This window comes from Oncorhynchus tshawytscha, linkage group LG30 (assembly GCF_018296145.1).
Source record: "Oncorhynchus tshawytscha isolate Ot180627B linkage group LG30, Otsh_v2.0, whole genome shotgun sequence".
NCBI lineage: Eukaryota > Metazoa > Chordata > Actinopteri > Salmoniformes > Salmonidae > Oncorhynchus > Oncorhynchus tshawytscha.
The window spans coordinates 42,860,503-42,875,469 of NC_056458.1; the positions used below are offsets into that span (position 1 = coordinate 42,860,503).

The 14,967-nt window shown below is 45.9% G+C and overlaps 1 protein-coding gene across 1 annotated transcript in view; it reads left to right on the forward strand.

Annotated features, from left to right (window-relative positions):
• LOC112228282 (actin-binding LIM protein 3) overlaps positions 1 to 14,967 on the forward strand; it is a 160,625-nt gene that overhangs the window by 88,818 nt on the left and 56,840 nt on the right. Inside the window, exons 3-5 of the mRNA XM_042309618.1 lie at positions 6,965 to 7,148; positions 11,815 to 11,927; positions 14,161 to 14,287. Of these exons, the coding sequence (XP_042165552.1) occupies positions 6,965 to 7,148; positions 11,815 to 11,927; positions 14,161 to 14,287 (424 nt within the window). The remainder of the gene's footprint in view (positions 1 to 6,964; positions 7,149 to 11,814; positions 11,928 to 14,160; positions 14,288 to 14,967) is intronic.

The window sequence follows — 14,967 nt, forward strand, 5'->3', positions numbered from 1 at the left end:
GTACTCTCTGTTTAGGGCCAGTCACAGTGGTCAGGTATTCTGCCACTGTGTACTCTCTGTTTAGGGCCAGTCACAGTGGTCAGGTATTCTGCCACTGTGTACTCTCTGTTTAGGGCCAGTCACAGTGGTCAGGTATTCTGCCACTGTGTACTCTCTGTTTAGGGCCAAATAGCATTCTAGTTTGCTCTGTTTTTTTGTTGTTAATTATTTCCAATGTGTCAAGTAATAATCTTTTTGTTTTCTCATGATTTGGTTGGGTTTAATTGAGTTGCTGTCCTGGGGCTCTGTGGGCTATGTTGGCTCTCTCCCCCTCTCTCTCTCTTTCTCCACCTCTCCCTCCCTCTCCCTCGCTCCACCTTTCCCTCTCTGTCCCTCTCCACCTCTCTCTCTCTCTCTCTCTCCCTCTCTACACCTATCCCTCTTTCTCTCCCTCTCTCCCTCTTTCTCTCCCTCTCTCTCTTTCCCCCTCCCTCTTTCTATCTCTCTCTCTCTCTCTCTTTTTCCCCACCTCTCTTTTTCCCCACCTCTCCCTCACTCTCCCTCTCCCTCTCTCTCTTTCCCCTCTCCCTCTTTCTATCTCTCTCTCTCTCTCTCTTTTTCCCCACCTCTCTTTTTCCCCACCTCTCCCTCACTCTCCCTCGATCCACCTTTCCCGCTCTGCACCTATCCCTCTTTCTCTCCCTCTCTCCCTCTCTCCACCTCTCCCACCCTCTCCCTCGCTCCACCTTTCCCTCTCTGTCCCTCTCCACCTCTCTCTCCCTCTCTACAGCTATCCCTCTTTCTCTCCCTCTGTCCCTCTCCACCTCTCTCTCCCTCTCTACACCTATCCCTCTTTCTTCCCTCTGTCCCTCTCACCCTCCTCCACCTTTCCTTTCTGTCCCTCTCTCCCTCCATCCTTTCCCCCTCTGTCCCTTTCCACCTCTCTCTCCCTCTCTATACCTATCCCTCTTTCTCTCCCTCTGTCCCTCTCCACCTCTCTCTCCCTCTCTACACCTATCCCTCTTTCTCTCCCTCTCTCCCTCGCTCCACCTTTCCCTCTCTGTCCCTCTCTCCACCTCTCTCTCTCTCTCCCTCTCTCCACCTCTCCACCTTTCCCTCTTTCCCCTGTGGTATTGTGTTAATCATTCTGTCTGAGTGTTTTCACAGTGTCACTAATGAAACTCTATTTATCCGTTTGTATCTGGCCTGTACTTGCAGGCCTCGAGCACAGTAACAGCTCTTATCTGGAGCTACAGTAGTCAGGAAGCAGCTCCTATACCATAGAAATAACTGCTCCTGGATCAGTATTAGATTCCCCCTCAGCTACAGTAGTCATTGAAGCAGCTCCTATACCATAGAAATAACTGCTCTTGGATCAGTATTAGATTCCCCCTCAGCTCTCTCTCTGTTTCTCTGTATCTCTCTCTCTTTCTGTATCTCTGTATCTCTCTCTCTCTCTCTCTTTCTGTATCTCTGTATCTCTCTCTCTCTCTCTCTTTCTGTATCTCTGTATCTCTCTCTCTGTTTCTCTGTATTGGCAGTGTAGCCTAGTGGTTAGAGTGGTGGACTAGTAATCGGAAGGTTGCAAGTTCAAACCCCACAGCTGACAAAGTACAAATCTGTCATTCTGGCCCTGAACAGGCAGTTAACCCACTGTTCCTAGGCCATCATTGAAAATAAGAATTTGTTCTTAACTGACTTGCCTAGTTAAATAAAGGTTCAATTTAAAAAAAGATCTCTCTCTGTATCTCTTTCTCTCAATTCAATTCAAGGTGCTTTATTGGCTTGGGAAACATATGCTAATGTTGCCAAAGCAAGTGAAGTAGATAATAAACAAAAGTGAAATTAAAAGAAATATTGTTGTTTTTTCAAAAGAAAATGCACATGTTTGTGTACATGGATTTTATAATGTTGTATATTTTTCCCCCAACACCACTTTCCATCAATTTGTACAGCAGACCCTCATGCCAAATTGAGTCAATAGATTTTATGAAATCAACAAAGCATGAGAAGACTGCCTTTGTTTTGGTTTGTTTGTTTGTCAATTGGGGTGTGCAGGGTGAATACATGGTCTGTTGTACGGTAATTTGGTAAAAAGCCAATTTGACATTTGTTCAGTACATTGTTTTCACTGAGGAAATGTCTGCTGTTTATGATAATGCAGAGGATTTCCCAAGGTTGCTGTTGACACATATCCCACGGTAGTTATTGGGGTCAAATTTGTCTACTTGGGGTGATCAGTCCTTGGTTCCAAATATTGTGGAAGATGCCAGAGCTAAGGATGATGTTAAAGAGTTTAAATATTGCCAATTGGAATTTGTGGTCTGTATATTTCATAATTTCATTGAGGATACTATCAACACCACAGCCTTTTTGGGTTGGAGGGTTTGTGTCTTTCTTGAAAAATCTCTCTCTCTTCTCAGAGGTTGCAGAGGGGTGGCAACCATTCCTTATCTGGTCCTGGTGAGGCTTGTCTGCCAATAGCGCTGCATTTCTTCAGGGTGGATCGCATTAGAATAATACTCAGCATGCTTTGCAATTGTTAATTTTGACATATACATTAATATTTAGTTCATTTAGCAGACACTTTTATCACACCATAATGCTATCAGACTTCTGATTTTAAAAATGTGAACCGCTATATAAAAAGGCATTGAAAATACAAATTACAATATTTTGAAAATGCTAAATACATTTGGAGTGTAGTTCAGTGTAATTCAAATCACAAAATACTCAGAATGATAAGTTTCATATACATAGAAAACTGCCCATCTCTGGGTCCACTGAGAAGGCCATCAAGACTAATTGCGTGCCATGCCATTACCAAGGGATGGGAGGAGAAGAGTGGAGTGGAGGGGGGCTGTCAGGCCTGTCCTGCGGTGTGAAAATTTGAATTGTGTCTGTTGGCTGTTGATAAATACAATCTCTCTCCCATCTTCCTCCTTCTCCCCCATCTGGTCCTTTCCTGGCTGACCTGGCATCCGTTTGGCGTGGAGACGGTAGCAGCAGGCAGTGTGGTCTTTATTTTGATTTATTTATGGACTAACTTAATTATTCATTGGGCCAGATAGAGAGAATAAACTGTAGGGTGTGCAGATGTCACCGCTAGCCTTTCAAAGGCTTTTTCTCTGGTCATGAATGGCCAGTGATTTGTTTCGCTGGCTGGGGCTCAGGCACTTTGATCAGTGAGGTTTTATCAGTGAGACAAATAGGAGTCAGTGTGTTCGTATAATTAGAGGAATAGTGTAACTAACTGTAGTACTGTTGATAGTCTCCAGATGTCGGCTACTATATGCTTGTATTTTCTATGGTCCAGATCAGGGTATCCCAAACTGGGCCCTGGAACTTCCGGCGCCGACAGAGATGGCCGCCTCGCTTCGCGTCCCTAGGAAACTATGCAGTTTTTTGTTTTTTTACGTGTTATTTCTAACATTGGTACCCCAGGTCATCTTAGGTTTCATTACATACAGTCGGGAAGAACTACTGAATATAAGATCAGCGTCAACTCGCCATCAGTACGACCAAGAATATGACTTTCGCGAAGCGGATCCTGTGTTCTGCCTTTCACCCAGGACAACGGAATGGATCCCAGCCATCTTTCTAGTAAGAAGAGGGGCGGGGGCGTATGCCTTATGGCTAACGAGACGTGGTGTGGTCACAAAAGCATACAGGAACTCAAGTCCTTCTGTTCACCTGATTTAGAATTCCTTACAATCAAATGTCGACCGCATTATCTACCAAGGGAATTCTCTTCGATTATAATCACAGCCGTATATATTCCCCCCCAAGCAGACACATCGATGGCTCTGAACGAACTTAATTTGACTCTTTGCAAACTGGAATCCATACATCCTGAGGCTGCATTCATTGTAGCTGGGGATTTTAACAAGGCTAATCTGAAAACAAGACTCTCTAAATTGTATCAGCATATCGATTGCGCAACCAGGGCTGGCAAAACCTTGGATCACTGCTATTCTAACTTCCGCAACGCATATAAGGCCCTGCCCCGCCCTCCTTTCGGAAAAGCTGACCACGACTCCATTTTGTTGATCCCTGCCTACAGGCAGAAACTAGAAAAAAGAAGCTCCCACGCTGAGGTCTGTTCAACGCTGGTCCGACCAATCTGATTCCACACTCCAAGACTGCTTCCATCACGTGGACTGGGATATGTTTCGTATTGCAATACGCTGATTCGGTGTGCGAGTTCATTAGAACGTGCGTTGAAGATGTCGTTCCCATAGCAACGATTAAAACATTCCCAAACCAGAAACCGTGGATTGATGGCAGCATTCGCGTGAAACTGAAAGCGCGAACCACTGCTTTTAATCAGGGCAAGGTGACCAGAAACATGACCGAATACAAACAGTGTAGCTATTCCCTCCGCAAGGCAATCAAACAAGCTAAGCGTCAGTATAGAGAGTAGAATCTCAATTCAACAAGAGGTATGTGGCAGGGTCTACAGTCAATCACAGATTACAAAAATAAAACCAGCCCCGTCACGGACCAGGATGTCTTGCTCCCAGGCAGACTAAATCATTTTTTTGCCCGCTTTGAGGACAATACAGTGCCACTGACACGGCCTGCAACCAAAACATGCGGCCTCTCCTTCACTGCAGCCGAGGTGAGTAAAACATTTAAACGTGTTAACCCTCGCAAGGCTGCAGGCCCAGACGGCATCCCCAGCCGCGCCCTCAGAGCATGCGCAGACCAGCTGGCTGGTGTGTTTACGGACATCTTCAATCAATCCCTATCCCAGTCTGCTGTTCCCACATGCTTCAAGAGGGCCACAATTGTTCCTGTTCCCAAGAAAGCTAAGGTAACTGAGCTAAACGACTACCGCCCCGTAGCACTCACTTGCTTACCGCCCAAATAGGTCCACAGACGATGCAATCTCAACCACACTGCACACTGCCCTAACCCATCTGGACAAGAGGAATACCTATGTGAGAATGCTGTTCATCGACTACAGCTCGGCATTTAACACCATAGTACCCTCCAAGCTCGTAATCAAGCTGGGTCTGGGTCTCGACCCCGCCCTGTGCAACTGGGTACTGGACTTCCTGACGGGCCGCCCCCAGGTGGTGAGGGTAGGCAACAACATCTCCACCCCGCTGATCCTCAACACTGGGGCCCCACAAGGGTGCGTTCTGAGCCCTATCCTGTACTCCCTGTTCACCCACGACTGCGTGGCCACGCACGCCTCCAACTCAATCATCAAGTTTGCGGACGACACAACAGTGGTAGGCTTGATTACCAACAACGACGAGACGGCCTACAGGGAGGAGGTGATGGTAACAGAATCTCAGTTGTGCAAAATCATCTATTGTTTTAGCTCACATATCCCTTTCTTTAGGTTTAATTGATTCATTTTCATTTTTGATTTATTTTCATGTAATTGATTCATTTTCATTTGATTTCTTTTCATGTAATTGATTCATTTTCATTTGATTTCTTTTCATGTAATTGATTCATTTTCATTTGATTTCTTTTCATGTAATTGATTCATTTTCATTTGATTTATTTTCATGTAATTGATTCATTTTCATTTGATTTCTTTTTGTAATTTATTTCATTGAATTTTTGTTTTTCCATGGCTGGTAGAAATAACACCAGCTGTGTTCTTTAGTGCTTCATTCAAATGTCCCCAATGTGGGTGGGAGAGGTGGTACCCATGAATCATACAAATAATGTGTTGAAGTTAAAATGAGGACAGGGCCAGTGTGGTTAAATTGCTCTTCCCTGATCTCACCCACACACACTGTGGCTGTCTCCCTGACTGGCAGCGTGTGTAGCGATGCGCCCCAGGTGGATGTGTGTGTCCTGTCGATGCTGCAGAGTGTTGTTGCCAGCCGATGTTATTGGAGCGAGCAGCGAACAGAATCGTGTTTCACTCCTCCTGAGGGGCAGGTTTGGGGTTGGGGGTGCTGTACCTGCGATTGTTCCTGTTCCTCCTCAGAGTCTCAGTCAAGCCCTCTACACGACCACTGCCTACAGACACTGAGCATCCCTCATTATTATCGCTTGCACAGTGCTCCTTGGGATGTTTAAAGCTTGGGAAATCTTTTTGTATCCAAATCCGGCTTTAAACTTCTTCACAACAGTATCTCGGACCTGCCTGGTGTGTTCCTTGTTCTTCATGATGCTCTCTGCGCTTTTAACGGACCTCTGAGACTATCACAGTGCAGGTGCATTCATACGGAGACTTGATTACACACAGGTGGATTGTATTTATCATCATTAGTCATTTAGGTCAACATTGGATCATTCAGAGATCCTCACTGAACTTCTGGAGAGAGTTTGATGCACTGAAAGTAAAGGGGCTGAATAATTTTGCACGCCCAATTTTTCAGTTTTTGATTTGTTAAAAAAGTTTGAAATATCCAATAAATGTCGTTCCACTTCATGATTGTGTCCCACTTGTTGTTGATTCTTCACAAAAAAATACAGTTTTATATCTTTATGTTTGAAGCCTGAAATGTGGCAAAAGGTCGCAAAGTTCAAGGGGGCCGAATACTTTCGCAAGGCACTGTATATACAGCCTGATTAAGCACCTGTTCTACTCTTTTCTTCACTAACTCTAGACCAGCGATGTTAATATCTCATGTCTGTTCTACTCTGTTCTTCACTAACTCTAGACCAGCGATGTTAATACCTCACGTCTGTTCTACTCTTTTCTTCACTAACTCTAGACCAGCGATGTTAATATCTCACGTCTGTTCTACTCTTTTCTTCACTAACTCTAGACCAGCGAAGTCAATACCTCACGTCTGTTCTACTCTTTTCTTCATTAACTCTAGACCAGCGATGTTAATATCTCGCGTCTGTTCTACTCTTTTCTTCATTAACTCTAGACCAGCGATGTTAATATCTCACGTCTGTTCTACTCTTTTCTTCACTAACTCTAGACCAGCGAATTTAATATCTCACATCTGTTCTACTCTTTTCTTCACTAATATCTTACCTGTGTGTCTCTGTGTGTCTCCAGTGTGTGGCTGTGACCTGGCCCGTTCAGGCTTTTTCCAGAAGGGAAGAGAGTACATCTGTACAGAGGACTACCAGCGCCTCTATGGCACCAAGTGTGACAGCTGTGGAGACTTCATCACAGGGGAGGTGGTCTCTGCGCTGGGGCGTACCTACCACCCCAAGTGTTTTGTCTGCAGCATGTGCAGGTAGGTACTGCGAGGCCAAACATACACACACACACTACACACACACACACACATACTACACACACTACACATATACATACACACACACACTACACATACACACACACACACACACACACTACACACACACACACTACACATATACACACTACAAACACACACACACTACACACACACACACACACACACTACACACACACCCACACACACACACACATACACACTACACACACACCCACACACTACACACACACACTACACCTACACACACACACACTACACACACTACACACACACACACACACACACACACACACACACACACACACACACACACACACATATCCACTACATTGATCATCACTAACCAGTTAATGCATATCTCTCAGTGTAAGTGCCATGTCAAAAGCACACGACTGAGAGGACAACGTTGGGATGTATATATGTTTGAATTAATTATTGACTTGGCCATGGAGGCAACAATTAGTGAACGATTTGTTTTATTGGGAGGCAGGCAGGCATTTAATCAGTGTTGAATTAAATTGATCAAGACGAGAATGCAGGTATATTCAGAGAACAAAGAAATGATCATCAGATCATCAGATCAGATGTTTCATCGTATCTTCCAAGAGAAGGAACAGTTCAGTGAGGAGAGGAGTTGTCTTGAGAGAAGGGAAAAGGACAGCCTCCTGTTTCTACTTGTCACGTTGGGAATCTACAGGTAACTGCAGAAACAATGGAAACACGTGAGGGATGACGGATACAAAGTACATTGAATGGAAAGCAGGTGCTTCCACGTAGGTGTGGTTCCTGAGGTAATTAAGCAATTATCCTCCCATCATGCTTAGGATCATGTATAAAAATGCTGGGCAGGCTATTATTTTGGCTACCATGGCTATGCCCCCATAGGATGACTATGCCCCCATCCACAGGAGTGGTCACTGAATGGTTTGATGAGCAAGATAACGATGTAAACCATATGCCCTATGCCGGGGCGGCAGGGTAGCCTAGTGGTTAGAGCGTTGGAAGGTTGCAAGTTCAAACCCCCGAGCTGACAAGGTACACATCTGTCGTTCTTCCCCTGAACAGGCAAGTTAACCCACTGTTCCTAGGCCGTCATTGAAAATAAGAATTTGTTCTTAACTGACTTGCCTAGTTAAATAAATAAAATAAAATGGCCGTCTCAGTCACCACATCTCAAACCAAGTGAAAACTTATGGGAGTTTCTGGAGCATCGCCTGAGATAGCGTTTTCCACCACCACCAAATTATGGAATTTCTCATGGAAGAATGGTGTTGCATCCCTCCAATAGAGTTCCAGACACTTGAATCTATGCTAAGGTGCACGGAAGCTGTTCTGGTTGGTGGTGGACCACCGCCCGATTAAGACTCTTTATGTTGATGTTTCCTTTATTTTGGCAGTTACCAATAGGCGCTCTGAGGAATTACAATGTCGAAAGCCCTCCGTCTGATTGTGTGGTTTACTGTCACTGTTTCAGAGTCTTTTAGAGAGTGATTGAAGAGTTTCAGTCTGTCAGTGTAGTGGGGGCAGTAGAGGTGAGGGTGCCATGACAACAGTTCCTTCTATACTGGTCTGTTTCTTGAGAACATCATCAGTTCCTTCTATACTGGTCTGTTTCTTGAGAACATCATAAGAACAGTTCCTTCTATACTGGTCTGTTTCTTGAGAACATCATGAGAACAGCTCCTTCTATACTGGTCTGTTTCTTGAGAACATCATCAGTTCCTTCTCTACTGGTCTGTTTCTTGAGAACATCATGAGTTCCTTCTCTACTGGTCTGTTTCTTGAGAACATCATGAGAACAGCTCCTTCTCTACTGGTCTGTTTCTTGAGAACATCATGAGAACAGTTCCTTCTCTACTGGTCTGTTTCTTGAGAACATCATGAGAACATCATGAGTTCCTTCTCTACTGGTCTGTTTCTTGAGAACATAATGAGTTCCTTCTATACTGGTCTATTTCTTGAGAACATCATGAGAACAGTTCCTTCTCTACTGGTCTGTTTCTTGAGAACATCATCAGTTCCTTCTCTACTGGTCTGTTTCTTGAGAACATCATGAGAACAGCTCCTTCTCTACTGGTCTGTTACTTGAGAACATCATGAGAACAGTTCCTTCTCTACTGGTCTGTTTCTTGAGAACATCATGAGAACATCATGAGTTCCTTCTCTACTGGTCTGTTTCTTGAGAACATAATGAGTTCCTTCTCTACTGGTCTGTTTCTTGAGAACATCATGAGAACAGTTCCTTCTATACTGGTCTATTTCTTGAGAACATCATGAGAACAGTTCCTTCTCTACTGGTCTGTTTCTTGAGAACATCATGAGTTCCTTCTCTACTGGTCTGTTTCTTGAGAACATCATGAGAACAGTTCCTTCTCTACTGGTCTGTTTCTTGAGAACATCATGAGAACAGTTCCTTCTCTACTGGTCTGTTTCTTGAGAACATCATGAGAACATCATGAGTTCCTTCTCTACTGGTCTGTTTCTTGAGAACATAATGAGTTCCTTCTCTACTGGTCTGTTTCTTGAGAACATCATGAGAACAGTTCCTTCTATACTGGTCTATTTCTTGAGAACATCATGAGAACAGTTCCTTCTCTACTGGTCTGTTTCTTGAGAACATCATGAGTTCCTTCTCTACTGGTCTGTTTCTTGAGAACATCTTGAGAACATCATGAGAACAGTTCCTTCTATACTGGTCTGTTTCTTGAGAACATCATGAGTTCCTTCTATTCCTTCTAGCAGGTGGCACCAGGGCTGGGTTGGGTTTAGAGCCTGACCCACTGTAACCTCTACACTGAGGGCCTTGATAGGCTGATAGCACTACTGCTTACATGACCATGCTTATATCCCATTATGCACAGATGTGTATGTTAATTAATGTATTTTCCACTGTTTACAATTGATAGTTCCCTGTATTCTAATACTATTTATTATATGCTGACCTGACGGAGTATAGAGTTATGTCTCTTATGAGATGTAATTTGGGAAGATGCTTGACAGTGATCTGCAAAGTGATAGAGAATATAACCCCATCAGTTGTCTGGGGATGTCACGTTCTGACCTTTTATTTCCTTTGTTTTGTATTTATTTAGTATGGTCAGGGCGTGAGTTGGGGTGGGCAGTCTATGTTTGTTTTTCTATGGTTTGGGTATTTCTATGTTTCGGCCTAGTATGGTTCTCAATCAGAGGCAGGTGTCATTAGTTGTCTCTGATTGAGAATCATACTTAGGTAGCCTGGGTGTCACTGTGTGTTTGTGGGTGATTGTTCCTGTCTCTGTGTTTGCACCAGATAGGACTGTTTTGGGTTTTCACGTTTCTTGTTTTTGTTAGTTTGTTCATGTGAAGTGCTTTATTAAAACATGAATCAAAATAACCACGCTGTGCTTTGGTCCGCCTCTCCTTCAAGTCAAGAAAACCGTTACAGAGGAAGCGATACATTATATTGACTGCTGGTACTGAGTCGTCCAGGTTTAAGGGCCACAAATCTTTACCGCAGATGGTCCTGCCATCGCTGCCTGTCCTGCTAGAGATGCTGACTCATAGCTGCTGATGGTGGGAGAGGAGCAGACATTCTGTTCTGGGCAGTCAGTAGTCAGCACACTTAAAACACTCCTCATCCACCACAGATCACACCGACTTCTCCCAAACCTCAATATGCAGGGCTATGCTGTTTTGCTGACAGAAGAATGTTTAACACTACTATCTATTGTTCATAACATACTGCCTCCTCTTTAGCATGGGCTCCCGAGTGGCGCAGCAGTCTAAGGCACTGCATCTCAGTGCTAGAGGCTACACTACAGACCCTGGTTTGATTCCAGGCTGTATCACATCCGGCCATGATTGGGAGTCCTGTAGGGTCGGCGCGCAATTGGGCCAGCGTTGTTAGCGCTTGGCCAGTGTAAGCCGTCATTATAATAATAAGAATTTGTTCTTAACTGACATGCCTAGTTAAATAAAGGTTAAATATATATATATATATAATTTTAAAACAGCATCTGTGTCCATACCCCAAATGGGCCTAAGGGTCCTGGTCACAAGTAGTGCACTATGTAGGGAATAGGTTGCCATTTGGCACACAGCCGATATGTTGGTTTCAATATTCAGCTTGAAGATCACCCCTGCTGGCCCAGTTAAGCTGCTGTGGCCAAGCAGATATCCCCCTGCCTGCCTGCCTGTCTGCCTGCTTGCTATGTAGCAGGACACAGTATCTGTCCACAGGCCCATCATGTCTGTGAGCACTGGATATTCCTTCCTGTCACTGGATATTACCACGGAAACCACTGTGTGTGTGTGTGTGTGTGCGCGTGTGTGTGTGTGCGTGCGTGTGTGTGTGTGTGCGTGTTTGTGCGCGTGTGTGTGTGTGTGTGCGTGTGCGTGTGTGTGTGTGCGCGTCTGCATGGAGAGTTGCACTCTAATCGGTGTTAATGTGAGTAGAATAGAAGCCAGGCCTCTGATGTCATCTCACTCTCTCATGTGCTACATTGATACTTTATGCAAAATTACAAAACACAAAATGTGTAGTTGTGTAAAATAATGTTAGCTACCATTACACACAGTATACATACAGTGTTATTGTGTCTACTGTGAGGCTTCGGGTTGAGCAGAATACATGTCTGAGGTCTTCCTGTGGCTTGTTTTTCAGAAAGCCTTTCCCTATCGGAGACAGGGTGACCTTCTGTGGGAAGAAGTGTGTCTGTCAGCAGTGCTCCCATTCGCTAGTCAGCAACGCGCCGGTCAAGATCCACGGACCCAGCCGTAAGTCTCTAGATCAGAGGGTCACGTGCTCCTTCTCTGTTAACCATCAAATGTCACGTTCCGGTAATGCGCGTGCATTACTGGAACGTCTCGACATCTCGACATCAAAAAGCCCCGTAGCAGATATTTTACGTCGCTGGCTTGCTAGCTTCCTCGGTAACCAATCGTCTGATGACATCTGAGATGTTGTAGATGATATAACCGTCTAATTATGTGTTCTGTGAACTTGCATGAGCTGCATTTGAAGTTGGATGTGATCATATCCACGGCTAGGTAAACAAACAAAACAATTCTACTTCCGTACTGGGCGCACAACATGACACGGCCGGGAAATGGATCTATACCACAGGACCTCAACTAAAGTCACAGCACAATCCTCACTCAGCACAGTGATGGTCGCGTAGGACAAGGCTACAGCACTCCACAGTTCTCAGATCAGTAGCACTCTCCATCACTCTCTCTGGGGGAGGAGTAGGACTCTCCATCACTCTCTCTGGGGGAGGAGTAGGGGGGGAGGAGTAGGACTCTCCATCACTCTCTCTGGGGGAGGAGTAGGACTCTCCATCACTCTCTCTGGGGGGGGAGGAGTAGGACTCTCCATCACTCTCTCTGGGGGGGAGGAGTAGGACTCTCCATCACTCTCTCTGGGGGAGGAGTAGGACTCTCCATCACTCTCTCTGGGGGATCACTCTCTCTGGGGGGAGTAGGACTCTCCATCACTCTCTCTGGGGGAGGAGTAGGACTCTCCATCACTCTCTCTGGGGGGAGGAGTAGGACTCTCCATCACTCTCTCTGGGGGAGGAGTAGGACTCTCCATCACTCTCTCTGGGGGAGGAGTAGGACTCTCCATCACTCTCTCTGGGGGAGGAGTAGGACTCTCCATCACTCTCTCTGGGGGAGGGGGACTCTCCATCCCTCTCTCTGGGGGGAGTAGGACTCTCCATCACTCTCTCTGGGGGAGGAGTAGGACTCTCCATCACTCTCTGGGGGAGGAGTAGGACTCTCCATCACTCTCTGGGGGAGGAGTAGGACTCTCCATCACTCTCTCTGGGGGAGGAGTAGGACTCTCCATCACTCTCTCTGGGGGAGGGTAGGACTCTCCATCAGGACTCTCCATCACTCTCTCTGGGGGGGGAGGACTCTCCATCAGGACTCTCCATCACTCTCTCTGGGGGAGGAGTAGGACTCTCCATCACTCTCTCTGGGGGAGGAGTAGGACTCTCCATCACTCTCTGGGGGAGGAGTAGGACTCTCCATCACTCTCCATCCTCTCTCTGGGGGAGGAGTAGGACTCTCCATCACTCTCTCGGGAGGAGTAGGACTCTCCATCACTCTCTCTGGGGGGGGGAGGAGTAGGACTCTCCATCACTCTCTCTGGGGGGGAGTAGGACTCTCCATCACTCTCTCTGGGGGGGGGAGTAGGACTCTCCATCACTCTCTCTCTGGGGGGAGGAGTAGGACTCTCCATCACTCTCTCTGGGGGAGGAGTAGGACTCTCCATCACTCTCTCTGGGGGAGGAGTAGGACTCTCCATCACTCTCTCTGGGGGAGGAGTAGGACTCTCCATCACTCTCTGGGGGAGGAGTAGGACTCTCCATCACTCTCTCTGGGGGAGGAGTAGGACTCTCCATCACTCTCTCTGGGGGGGAGGAGTAGGACTCTCCATCACTCTCTCTGGGGGAGGAGTAGGACTCTCCATCACTCTCTCTGGGGGAGGAGTAGGACTCTCCATCACTCTCTCTGGGGGGGGACTCTCCATCACTCTCTGGGGGAGGAGTAGGACTCTCCATCACTCTCTCTGGGGGGGGACTCTCCATCCCTCTCTCTGGGGGGGGAGGAGTAGGACTCTCCATCACTCTCTCTGGGGGAGGAGTAGGACTCTCCATCACTCTCTCTGGGGGAGGAGTAGGACTCTCCATCACTCTCTCTGGGGGAGGAGTAGGACTCTCCATCACTCTCTCTGGGGGGGGGGGTCAGTAGGACTCTCCATCACTCTCTCTGGGGGAGCAGTAGGACTCTCCATCCCCTCTCTGGGGGAGGAGTAGGACTCTCCATCACTCTCTCTGGGGGAGTAGGACTCTCCATCACTCTCTCTGGGGGAGGAGTAGGACTCTCCATCACTCTCTCTGGGGGGTTGGATTTTGCCCCCTCTTGTCCTCTTCTATTTTCATTCGCTGTTCTCTCTGTTCTCTCTCTCTCTCTCTGTCTCTTTCTTGCTCTACCTCCTTCCCAGACTGTGCAGGCTGTAAGGAGGAGATCAAACATGGCCAGTCTCTCTTGGCCCTGGAGAAGCAGTGGCATGTCAGCTGCTTCAAGTGTCAGACCTGTGGCACTGTGCTGACCGGGGAGTACATCAGCAAGTAGGTGACCTCTGTGGTGACATCACAATACCAGTATAGTAGTAGTAGTAGTAGCATAGTACTAGTAGTATAGTAGTAGTAGTAGTACTTATATAATAGTAGCAGTTGTATAGTAGTAATGGTATCGTACTAGTAGTATAGTGGTAGTAGTAGTGGTATAGCACTGGTAGTATAGTAATAGTATAGCGGTAGTAGTGGTATAGTACCAGTAGTATAGTAGCACAGTAGTAGTATAGTGGTAGTAGTAGTGGTATAGTACTAGTAGTATAGTAGCATATTAGTAGTATGGTGGTAGTAGAAGTAATATAGTAGTAGTATAGTGGTAGTAGTAGTGGTATGGTGGTAGTAGTATAGTAGCAGTATAGTAGTATGATATTAGTATAGTGGTAGTAGCAGTGGTATAGTACTAGTAGTATAGTAGTAGTATAGTGGTATAGTAGCAGTGGGAATAGTACTAGTAGTATAGTGGTAATAGAAGTGGTGTGGTGATAGTAGTACAGTAGTAGTACTAGTAATATAGTAGTAGTATAGTGGTATAGTACTAGTGGTATAGTGGTAGTAGCAGTAGTATAGTACTAGTAGTATAGTAGTAGTATAGTGGTAGTAGTAGTGGTATAGTACTAGTGGTATAGTGGTAGTAGCAGTGGTATAGTACTAGTAGTATAGTAGTAGTGTAGTGG